This window comes from Macrotis lagotis, chromosome X (genome assembly GCF_037893015.1).
Source record: "Macrotis lagotis isolate mMagLag1 chromosome X, bilby.v1.9.chrom.fasta, whole genome shotgun sequence".
NCBI classification, from domain to species: domain Eukaryota; kingdom Metazoa; phylum Chordata; class Mammalia; order Peramelemorphia; family Peramelidae; genus Macrotis; species Macrotis lagotis.
In genome coordinates, this window is record NC_133666.1 from 620,045,413 (window position 1) to 620,057,926 (window position 12,514).

Here is a 12,514-nt window from a genome sequence, read left to right on the forward strand (position 1 = left end):
CAAAAGTCAGATGGAAAGGCCCCGTGGCCCTTAGGGCACATTTCCAAAACAGATGGTAATGCATTTTCTAGAATGACTATATCTGTTTCTGATTCGGTGGTAAAATCTTTCCTTTCTGGGACTGTAGTAGCTGTGACTGCTGGAGAGGTAAAGACTTCCATCAGATGAAGTTACTAGGGGATATCTCCATAAGAGCTGCTCCCATCAATAATGGCTACAAGAAACAGAAGCAATGACCTGGAGGACACTGTTATTCCTTGGACTTTGGGGCTTACTTTCTTAACATTGAGGATTAGTCATCAATTATAAAGGAGTCTCTCTCTCTCTCTCTCTCTCTCACACACACACACACACACACACACACACACACACACACACACACACACAGGCCCCCAACAAGACTACTCTCCTGGACAGTAGCTATGGTAGTCAGGCTTGAAGCAGAGCTAGGGCTCTTGGGGTCCTTCCACTCTTTATGATCCTGTGTCCTTGGCTGAGACCTCACAGGTTCAGAGAGGAGGAAAGGTAGCCTAGATAGTTCAGCAGTTCTCATCTTGGACTGGCTCTAGAAGCCCCCAGAAAGAACTGACCCCAAAGAATGGGGCCTCTGCTACACATCTTGTCCTTGGACACTGAAACCAGGATTGTCCAGGCTAGGCAACCCTTCTAATGGACATGATTCACCAAGTCCTAGTTACTTTCTCCTGTACTGACTTCTTTTCCACCACCTCCTCCCTTTCTAACCCCTTCTGGTACCAACTATTAAGCTTTTACCTTACTTACCCTTTATCCCCCCACACACACTTAGACATCAGCTCAGTGGTGGAGGATAAAAAACAGGACACTGAGAATCAGAGGCCCAGCCTTGGAAGCATGTCACTTCCTATCTCCGAGCCCTGGCTTCCTTCTCTGTTAAATGAGGTTGAACTTGAGGATTTCTTCTGTCTTCTGCTTGTCCCCCCAGCTCAGGAAGACCTGAGTTCAGATTCAGCTTCAGTCCTGTACTGGCTATGTGACCCTGGCCAGCTCCCCTGGCCTCGTTGGTCCTTGCATTAGACTTGGATCATCTCCTGATTCCCTGCCATGTGCAGAGTTATTTTCATGTTGTCTCATATTAGAATGCGAGCTCCTTGAGGACAGGGATGTGTTTTACCAGTCATTCTATCCTGAGCATTTAACACAGTGCTGGGTTTCTAGTAAACATAAATGCTTGAGGAGGAGGAAGATTTCTACAGATCTGGAGTCTTAGAGATAGTGTAGAGGAAGAGCAAGGGACCCTGCTGAGCCTCAACTCCTCCATGTCTGCTCAGGTCTAGAGGGAGGAAAGAGCCCTGGACATGGGAGCTACAGAGTCCCTGGATGAAGGCAGGGAGGAGTCCCTGCACCCCAACTCCCACCCTGAGAGTCTCAACCACAAGAAATATATGGAAATAGAGGCAGATTGGATGCTAGAATGCACAGCAGTTAAAGCACCAAGCATGGAGTTTGGTTCAAATCCAACCTCAGTCTTATATTATCTATGCGACTCTGGACAAGTCACTAAATCTCTATTTGCCTCATTTTCATCAGCTATAAAATGGGTAAAGCATTTCATACAATATGGGCACATAGTTGGTCTTATATAAATGCTTATTCCTTCCCCTTCTCAGACAGTTCATTGGTGATAGGAAATGTCTACAGGGAAATTCATCTGAAATTTTCTCTCTCTTAGGGTCCCTGGGGACATTGATGAGGTGAATGCTCTGAAGCTGCAAGTAGATCAGTGGAAGATCCCCACAGGACTGGAGGACCCCCATGTCCCTGGTAAGAGATGGGGCACAGAGGCTGGCAGACACACACACACACACACACACTCGCCAAGATAGAGGAAGACTAGAGGAGACCCAGGCTTACCTGGAAGCCAAACCTTCTAGTTCTATGTCCTCATTTCCTGCAGAATTATAAACCTATAATAGGTGTCCATAACTAATTCTCTTCTAACTCACTCCTGAAAAAGGATAGTCATATGCTATAATGTCCATTTTGGCCAGCCTGGCTTACCAGGCCACAAGATAAATTCTTGTATCCCCTCCTGCTTCAGCATTCAATGTAACTCAAAACCTGTCATGTCACACTCATACCCCAGTAGAGCCATCCACAAGTATACATACATAGAACTTCTCTTTCAAAATTATATATTCAGTTCTTTACAAACATACTCATATTCAATCCCTATCATCTAAAGACCTGCTGTTACAAAGTAGTTCAACACTCTGTAACTAATGTGTTCCAACGCTGAATTTATATAAAACATAGTTCTGACCTCATGGAGCCTACAGTTTCAGAGGAGGTTAGAAATGATAGAAATGAAGGAAGACTTCATAGAAGGGTTAGTATTTAGATGGCATTCTAAAGGATGGTTGAACTTGATCAGAGAAGGAAAGTGAAGATGTTCTAGGCAAAGAAAATAATGCACAAAGGCCAGGAGTCAGGAAAATGAAGGACCTACTAAGGAAGAAAATGGATTGTCCAGTTTGGCCAGAAGAATTTGTACAAGAAGGGGAATGATTAAAGCACCGGCCTTGGAGTCAGGAGTACCTGGGTTCAAATCCGGTCTCAGACACTTAATAATTACCTAGCCGTGTGGCCTTGGGCAAGCCACTTAACCCTATTTGCCTTGCAAAAAAAAGAAACCTAAAAAAAAATAAAATTAAAAATAAAAGAAGGGGAATGATGTGAGATAAAGCTAGAACAGAGCCTTGCCAGGCAAAGGAGTTTGAACTCTACTTGGTAATAGTTATTGAAATTTTTTGAACTAAGTAGTGGCATATCCAGATTTGTACACAAGGAAGGTTATTTGGGCAGCTGTGTAGAAGATATTCAAGAAAAGTATGGCAAGTGAAATAACACGGAGTAAACAAAAGTTCATTCTTCTGAACATATCAATTTATTAAGCAAATGCATGACAGTTGCCCAACAAGTCAGGAGCAAATTTCTTCAGCTTAGGCCTGGGCCCTGAATACAAGGGAAAACATATTTATAAATTAAAAACAATTTTATCCATAAGCCCAGTTAATTAAAAGGAAACAATATAACATTAAGTAATCTGATTTCTAATTGGATGAAAGATTAGAGTCTTTCCGAATTGAGTACAAAAGAGTAAACAGGTACAATTCCAGAAAAATAAAAGGTGTCCCACTACCCCCAGATGACTGTACACAATCAAAGGAACATGGAAACTGACTGATCGGTATGGGGCCTGTTTTCAAATAAGACGTAGGGATTGCTTGAGATATACAACTGTGAGAAAACTTCTTGCATCAATTTTTAGATGACTAGATTTCTGGTTAGCATAAACTAGGTCCTTAGTTAACGATCTCTTAAGCAGCAGGTAGAGGTGGTTCAGCTTCCCAATCCTGCAGGGTTAGGTTCAAACAATACAATAAGCTTTTTCTCCCAATTCCTACAATTGAATAAGATTTCCTCACAAGACAGAAGTGAAACTAGGCACATAATTAACTAGAAATGAATCTGAGCTGGCTCTAGAGTTGAGTCTCAAGATAGAGTCTGTATGGTTCACCCAATTCCCATAATTAACCACTTGCTGTGCTAATTCCCTCAGTTCCCTCAGAAAGAAGAGAATGAAAGCAGGGAGACTAATTCTGGTCCTATCAAGAGATAGTGAGGATCCGAATTAGGGTGATGGTTTTGTTAGTAGCAAGGAAAAAAAAAGATAAGAGATTTGGATCAATATGACTTGGTAAATGATTAGATGGCAGCTAAGACTGAAGAAAGGATAAAATATGACAAGAGAAGGTACCTTCTCTTGCATAGATGGGGCAGTATGATTGTGGGGCAGCAATTATATCAGACTTTTTTGATAGATTGGTTGGATTTACTGAACTAGAGACCACTAAGTGAAACCTGGAGAAGAACCCTGAACCTGGAGTCTTGAAGTACTGAGTTTAAATCCAGCCTCAGTCACTTATTAGCTGTGTAACCTCTGTTGCCCTAACCCCCCAGAGATGGAAATGGCAAGACACTCCAGCATCTTTGTCAAGAAAATTCCATGGACAGTATGGTCCACAGGGTCATGAAGGGTTGGATATGACTGAACAACAACAAATTTACTGACCTATTTTTTCCCTCTTTTTTATTCTTTGTTATAAAATATGATTCTGAGGTGGAGAAAAGGGAAATGAAGATGATATAAAACCAAAAAAGATTGACAGAGATGTTTTTTAAGAGTTAAAAATAAGGAGCAGCTAGGTAGCATAGTGAGTGGATAAAGCACCAGCCCTGGAGTCAGGAATACCTGGGTTCAAATCCGGTCTCAGACGAAGAGTTAAAGATAGGGGCCAGGTAGGTTGAGCAGTGGATAGAGCACTGGCCTTGGAGTCAGGGGTATCTGAGTTCAAGTCCGGTCTCAGACACTTAATAATTACCTGGCTGTGTGGCCTTGGGCAAGCCACTTAACCCCATTTGCCGTGCAAAAACCTTAAAAAAAAAAAAAAGATGACAGGGCAGCTAAGGTAGTATAGTGGATAGAGCATCAGCCCTGAAGTCAGGAAGACTGAGTTCAAATTCAGCCTCAGACATTTAATACTTACTTAGCTGTGTGATCTTGGGCAAGTCATTTAAACCTGTTACCTTGCAAAATAAAAAAAAAAGAATTAAAGATGAATTTGAATTTGTGACTGCATGACTGGGAGTCTAGTAGTGCCCTCAATAGAAATAGGCACAGTAATTTAGGAAGATAGATGATGAGCTCCATTTTGGATATGTTGAACTTAATATGCTAATGTTCAGGTGGAGATGTTTAGGAAGCAATTTGTGATAGAGGATTAGAAGTCTGTAGAGAGACTAAGCCTAAATCTATAGATTTGGGAGTCATTTGTGTAAAGACAATAATTGAACTCATTGAAGTTGATGAGATTACCAAAAGGGTTAAGAGAGAAGAAAAGGGGATCCTAAAGAGCTTTAGGAAATACCCACATTTATGGGGCAGAAGATAGTTAATCTTACAAGGCATGCCAGGAAATATCTTTTAGGCAGCAGAACAAGGTGGGGAACATTTTCACAAAACCAGGGAAGAAGAAAGTATGTACTAAGAGAACGTAATCAACAGTGTCAGAAGTTGAAGATGGAGGCAAGGAGGTTGATGATGGAGAAAACGCTATTAGATTTAAAAATTAAGAGATTTCAAGTTATGTTTCAATAGAGTTGGAAGTTGTTGGAAGTTGGATTTCAAAAGGATTGATAAGTAAATGGACATTGAGGGAGTGTAGTGGAAGCTGGAAAATGATAATAATTATTTTTAGAGCTTTGGCTATGAAAGAAAGAAAGCTATAGATTGTTAGCTTCATGGAAGATGGCAGAATCAAGTGAAGGTTTTTTAAAGATGTAGGACAGCTGGGAATGTTTGGAGGCAAGAGGGAAAGGACCTAATTAGTTCAATTCATTAAGCATTTCATAATGCTTAATGCTGTGTGCTAGGCATCATGCTAGGGACAAAAATACAATCCTTGCTCTTAAGGAATTTGTTCCATTTTACTGGAAAGATAAAGAGAGCTTGAAGTAAGAGCAAGAAGATACAGAAATAATCAAATAGGCAGAACTGATGCTAAGTGAAGTGAGCAGAACCAAGAGAATATTGTATACCTAAACAGCAACATTGTGCAGTGATCAGCTATGATAGCCTTAGCTCTTTTCAGCAGTACAATGATCAGAGAAAATTAATTCAAAAGACCTTGTAATGGAAAATGCTATCCATATGCAGAGAGAATTAATGGTGTTTAAATGCAGATCAAAGCATACTATTTTCACTCTTTTAATTTGATTTTTTTTTCCATCTCATGGTTTTTCCCCTTTGTTCTTATTCTTTTTTCACAGAGTGACTAATTTGGAAATATGTGTAACATGATCATACATGTATAACCTATATAAGATTAATTCACTATTCTAGGGTAGGGGGAGGGAAGAATGGGAGGGAGAAAACTTTATGAAAATAAGTGGTGAGGGGGCGGCTAGGTGGCGTAGTGGATAAAGCACCGGCCTTGGAGTCAGGAGTACCTGGGTTCAAATCCAGTCTCAGACACTTAGCACTTACCTAGCTGTGTGGCCTTGGGCAAGCCACTTAACCCCATTTGCCTTGCAAAAACCTAAAAAAAAAAATTGGTGAGGGGGAAGCTAGGTGGCACAGTGAATAGAGCACCAGCCCTGGAGCAAGGAGGACCCGAGTTCAAATTTGGACTCAGACACTTAATAATCACCTAGCTGTGTGACCTTGGGCAAGTTACTTAACCCCATTACCCTGCAAAAAAAAAAAAAAGAAAAGAAAAAAAGAAATATGAAAATTATCTTTATATATATAATTGGAAAAATAAATAATTTGAAGAAATATATCAGATGGGTAAACTCTTAGAGGACATAGAATCAAGGGGAAAAAAGCATGTAGAGGACTTGGCCTTGACAAAAAGGGCCACCTTTTTTTTAGATACTGGAACAAAGAGGGAAGAGACCAGTGAAGATTTTAAACAGGTTTTGTTATGTTGAGTAGGGAAGATGAGAGAGCCTATGTTGGACTCAATTTTTCAATAACAAAAGAGGTTCTCTACTAAGAGTTTGTAGGAATCTTGGCGAGAACAGAGAAGGTTTGAAATAGTCACTGTGAAGAGTATGATAACTAGCCAGAGAAGAGTAAAAGGATTTCCATACATCAGTGAGGGCCCAATTGAAATTAGGTAATATGAATTTTTAGATCCATTTGACACAGTTCTATCAGTTCCTCCAGTTGTATTTATCAATATGAGATTAGGAAAAGAGAAGGTTTGTAGAGGAGTTGGTTTTGATATAAAGGTATGTTTGACAATAGATCAGGGGACGAAGGATTTAAGGACCCAAGATGATATATCAATATTTCATTTGTTTTCCAATTAAATGAAATTTCTATGAATTATTTTTTGCAAGGTTTTTAGTTTTACAATTTTTCTCCTTCCCTCCTCCCTCCCCCAACAGAAGGCAATCTGATATAATCTTTACATTTGCATCTGATATGCATAGATAGATATTGAACATGTTGTGAGAGAAGAATCAGATCCAAAAGGAAGAAAGAAAACATTAGAGATAATAAAATTACATAATACATAAGATAACTTTTAAAAATTGAAGATAACAATCTTTGGTCTTCATTTAAACTCCACAGTTCCTTCTCTGGATACAGATGGTATTCTCCATCACAAATCCCCTAAAATTGTCCCTGATTGTTGCACTGACGGAATGAACACATCCATCAAGGTTGATCATCACCCCATGTTGCTGTTGGGGTGTATAATGTTCTTCTGGTTCTGCTCATCTCACTCAGCATCAGTTCATTCAAGTCTTTCCAGGCTTCTCTGAAATTCTATCCCTCATGCTTTCTTATAGAACAATAGCATTCCATCACAAACATATACCACACCTTGTTCGTTCATCACTTGATAGACATCCCCTCAACTTCCAATTCTTTGTCACTACAAACAGAGCTGATCTGAATATTTTTGTACATGTAGGATTTTTACCCTTTTTCATGATCTCTTCAGGGTATAGACCCAGTAGAGGTATTGATGGATCAAAGGGCATGTACATTTTTATTGCCCTTTGGGCATAATTCCAAATTGCTCTCCAGAAAGATTGGATCAGTTCACAGCCCCACCAACAATGTACCCATGTCCCAGATTTCCCACATCCCCTCCAACATTGATCATTGTCCTTTCTGGTCTGGGAGGTGTGAGGTGGTACCTCAGAGATACTTTAATTTGCATCTCTAATCAATAATGATTTAGAGCAATTTTTATGTGACTTTAGATAGCTTTGATTTCTCCATCGAAGAACTGAAGGGCACAAGATAGGTTGTGGTTGAATTGGTCAACTATAAAGTTAAAAGAGGAAAATGTGGACTATGAAAGAGGGATGGATTTGGAATATAGAGAAATATAAAAAGATAGATTATTGCTTTCAGGATGAAGAATAAGTTTAGAAGAAACAAAGCACAAGAAAGCTAAAAAGGTCGGTTATTATAAATGGGGAATTTCATAATTCAGGATCATGGAGGTAGCACAGTTATGATGGTGAAATCTAAGGATTGATCATTTCTTTGGTTGAAGTCAAATGATGATCTAGGTTGTGAGAGTTTAGAAGGGTAATCAGGATATTGAGTGGAAAATAGGACAATGGATAAGGTTGTGATTTGGTTGCAAAGGAAAGAATGGCCTCAAGGCTGAGCAGTGTGTAAAGCAAACATCTAGACGAGATGATGCACATGAAAGAAGTGAACCTCAGAGTAGGGGAGGTTGACTGAGTGGTGACAGCAGAGAGAGGAAAGAGAGTGGCAAAGAATAGGCCTGCTTCTCCTCACCCAGTAAATCAGTGCAGAATGAGCCATTTTATTTTCCATGATGACCTTCAATCCTTGTTTAGGAAAAGGCATTCTTCCTCCCCCCCCGCAAGGTTCTCAGTTTAGGGGGATAGAGACAGACAGACCCCTTCTGAAAAGACCTGGAAGGAGAAGAGGACTGAGTACTCATTTTTAACAGACATTTTATGGCTGTGTGACCCTGGCCAAATTATTTCAATTCTTTCAGTTCCAATTTCCTCATTTATAAAATGGGGTAATCATGGCACCCACCACTCAGGATTGTTCTAAGTATCAAATGAAATAAAATACCTAAAGCACTTAGAAAATATTAAAATGCTATCTAGACATTAATTGTTGTTATGTCAAGGCTATTGGCTATTCTTTCCCTCTCTCCCTTAGTCTCTGAGTCCTGGCTGAGCCTGGAATAGTTACATACCTAGTAGTTCTTCTCTGATCCACTTCTCTGTTCTTTGATGGAATGCCAAACTAGCCTGAATCTGTAAGCTCCAACCTCTCCCAACTGCCTAAGCCTCAGCTTACTACCCCTAAATCTTAAGGAATCAATGCTACATTGACCACCCCCTGCTGAAACCTCCAACTGCCCTCAACATGCAAGTACTGATGGTGCTCTCCCCTTTTCTCTCTATCTCTTTTTTTTCTTTTCCTCACTCCAGCATCATTGCTAAAGCTCTGGTATCGAGAGCTGGAGGAGCCCCTTATTCCCCATGAGTTTTATGAGCAGTGCATCACGCACTATGAAAACCCCGAGGCTGCCATCGCTGTCGTCCACTCCCTGCCCCGGATCAACAGAATGGTGCTCTGCTACCTCATCCGCTTCCTCCAGGTAATGGGCCCTGAGTCTAGCCATCTCGGTTTCCTCTTCAAGCATTGGGACTTGGACTTCTTTTGTGTTATTGTCCCCCCTAAGAATATGAGCCCCAGATCATCACAATAGCATCCCCTCAAGTCTCTTAAACAACTAGAGGTTTCTGGCATAATCAGTTAATGCTCTTTTAAAAAAGGAATTGTCATGGAGTAGAAGGACTTCTGGAGCTAGTCATCGAAGACTTAGACTAGGATCTCAGATTGGACCATTTCTGGCATGTGATTCTGAGTTGATCATTTTACTTTCCACTCCCTTTCCATTCTACTTTTATGAAGAAGGCTGTCAGTCTCAGTTTCATCATCTGTAAAATGAGAGAAGTAACATTTGAACCCTGCAGAGTTATTATGATATGATTAAAGCACTCTAGAAAAGAGGTCTTGGGGCGGCTAAGTGGCACAGTGGATAGAGCACTGGCCCTAGATTCAGGAGGATCTGAGTTCAAATCCGGCCTCAGATACTTAATAATTACCTAGCTGTGTGGCCTTGGGCAAGCCACTTAACCCCCCATTGCCTTGCAGAGAGAGAGAGAGAGAGAGAGAGAGAGAGAGAAAAGAAAAGAGGTCTTATTGGGCAGCTAGGTGTCCTGGCTTGGCCTGAAGCCAGAGACCAAGAGTTCAAATCTTCCTCGGACACTTATTAGCTGTGTGACCTTGATTGCCTCAAAAAAAAAAAAAGAAGAAATGAGATCCATGATTAAATATCATCTTTGCTTTTCTAAAAGGTTTTATTATCAGACACTTCCCCTTGTTTGTCCTGTCCTGATTACTTGTTTTTTCTTGGTTACTATGGAATGAGCTAGAGAAGTGGAAGACCCAGTCCCTGACTTCAGTGAGCCTTCATAGAGTCTCCTGGAGAGATCAGATTTACAAAAAGTAATAATCAAGAGCTAGAGATTATGGTTCCATCTTGGAATGCCAGAAAATATAACTTATTGTGAAACAGGAATAGATTTCTGCTTGGACAAAGAACTAGAAGCAATAGGCCAGAAACCAGACAAGTAAACAGTGTGATGGCCTAGAATGATGCCAGAGAGACCTGTTACTAGCTGTATGACCAAAGACACAATAGGGGTAAGGAACCTTGCTATGCAAGTTAGGCAATCAGAGACTTGATTCTTCCATGAACTTTGAACTAGACCTGCCCCTTCTCTAAGCTTCATTTTTCTTATGTAAAAAATAATTAAATGAAATGTTCCTTTCCAATCTCTAGACTCTAGATTCTATGAGCCCAGCTAGGAAACTATTCCCATCATCCAGCTGAGGATCTAGTGAAGTGGAACTTCTTTCCTAGGGTATAGAGGTAGGAGAGTCTTAGAAATTGCCTTGTCCTATCCCCTCATTTTAGAGAAAGCTGGATATATCAAATGACTTTTCATAGTCATCCAACGAGTCACAGCACAGCCAAAATTGGAACTCAGGTCCTCTTATTCATCCCAAGTGCTCTTTCCACTCTACCATGTTAACTACTAATTTAGGTCCTTGTATCTCAGGCTTGAGCACTCTTCCCTCTATGGTCCTGAACTTTAGGAGATAGTAGGAGTGATAGAGAAGAAAAAAGAATGCAAAGAAAATACTAGGAAGGAAGAATCAGCATAGGATGGAGATGAGCCCAAGACCCACTTGGAAAGAGTTCTCTCTTGTTAAGAATCCACTTCTCCTATAAGCCAGCCAGCAGATATTATGACTTCAGCCTCCTCAAGGCAATGGACTGGGACAGAAAAGCCTGACTCTGGCATAGAGGAGAGATTGATCAGGAACTGGAGCTAGGAAGATGTCTTTCCTCCATGGTAACTCTTTATGCAACTTCACTAAATACCTACCAAACACACATATTCACAACCCTGTTCACAGAGCACATCTAACACAGCGTTCTTAAAAATCCTGCTGGTCTAAACAGGTGTTTGTGCAGCCTGCCAATGTGGCTATCACCAAGATGGATGTCAGCAACCTAGCTATGGTAATGGCACCCAACTGCCTGCGCTGCCAGTCAGACGACCCACGGATCATCTTCGAAAACACGCGTAAGGAAATGTCCTTCCTCCGTGTCCTCATCCAGCACCTGGATACCAGCTTCATGGAGGGAGTTCTATAGCTCCCGGGGCTTGGCCCACATGGCTGCCCACCCACCCGCAGCTCCCCACCCTGCACAGAGACACACAATCCATCTGGGGACTGCCTGCTGGCCAGGGCTCCCACCTGCCCCTCACTGGTCCATTTGCATAACCCCAAGTGAGGGAGATTTCTCCAGGAATTCAGATGGGGCCAAATGATGCCCAGCCCCTGCCCTCTCCTGCACTCTTTCTTCTGGGCATGGTGGACCTGGCCCACTTGCTAATTAAAGAAATATTACTGAAGGTAGAGGGGAACCTGAAAGGGATGGGGAGCTGAGCTGAGCCAAGCCAAGCTGATCCCAGGCCTGTGACTGATCCAAAATGGGCTGTAGGCCACTTGGCTGTGGCTGTTAGCATGGGAAGAGGAGTGAGTTACCAGTGGTCCAGAGCCCACCAGCAGGGGAAGAGGCAGATAGGCACCCTGTGGGGAGGACTCAGCCCAGGGTAGGGAGACAAGTTGGGTCTGTGGAGAAAACAGTGGGGTGGGGGGCCCAGCCCCAGCTGCATGGCTGCAGCCTGGGAGGGGGGGAGGGGGGAGGGGGGAAGGGGAAGGGGAAGGGAGGGAAAGGGAGGGGAGGGAATGTATTGGCCCCTGAAATAAGCATGACTGGTTATTAGCTCACATTGGCCCAAGTCAAAGCCCAGACCAGGGCCAGGCTGGGCAGCACAGAGAAGGGCTGGACCTGAGCACAGCTCACCAGCCCTGGGGTTTGGTTTTGCGTTTGTCCATGTTGCATTTACACAGCTGGTTACCATCTACCCCCATGTCCCATCTGGCCAGGACATGGGGAACTGGCTGCTGAGGGTCCCCTTGGCAGGAAGGGTCCCATGTGTGTTCTGACCTATTCCCATCCCAATACTTCAGCCCCTCAACCCTTAGCAGTTAGACATTTCCCTGGGAGAGCATTGTTAAAAGCACTTTGTTATCTGACCTTCCTCTATCCATACCTGGCTCCAGAATCAGACCCAGTCCCACACCTTGACCACCCACTTTGCCTGCCTCTCACTTTTCCACCCATTTCTGATCTTGCCTCTCTCTCTTCTTGTTCTCCTGCTCCTGCCCCTGCTTCAGGCTGGGGCTTGGGTCCCCAGGATTTCTGTCTTATTCTAGCCCCTGCTTCCTCTACCCTCCCTGTGCTTATGA

At 42.3% G+C, this 12,514-nt stretch overlaps 1 protein-coding gene across 6 annotated transcripts in view; it reads left to right on the forward strand.

Annotated features, from left to right (window-relative positions):
• Window positions 1-11,855, forward strand: part of ARHGAP39 (Rho GTPase activating protein 39) — a 350,961-nt gene extending 339,106 nt beyond the window's left edge. For all 6 annotated transcript variants that reach the window (XM_074202986.1, XM_074202985.1, XM_074202989.1 and 3 more), the window contains 3 exons: window positions 1,712-1,803; window positions 9,049-9,218; window positions 11,157-11,855. In XM_074202986.1, coding sequence (XP_074059087.1) covers window positions 1,712-1,803; window positions 9,049-9,218; window positions 11,157-11,351 — 457 coding nt within the window. In that variant the 3' untranslated portion in view covers window positions 11,352-11,855. The remainder of the gene's footprint in view (window positions 1-1,711; window positions 1,804-9,048; window positions 9,219-11,156) is intronic.
• Window positions 11,856-12,514: the final 659 nt, after the last annotated feature.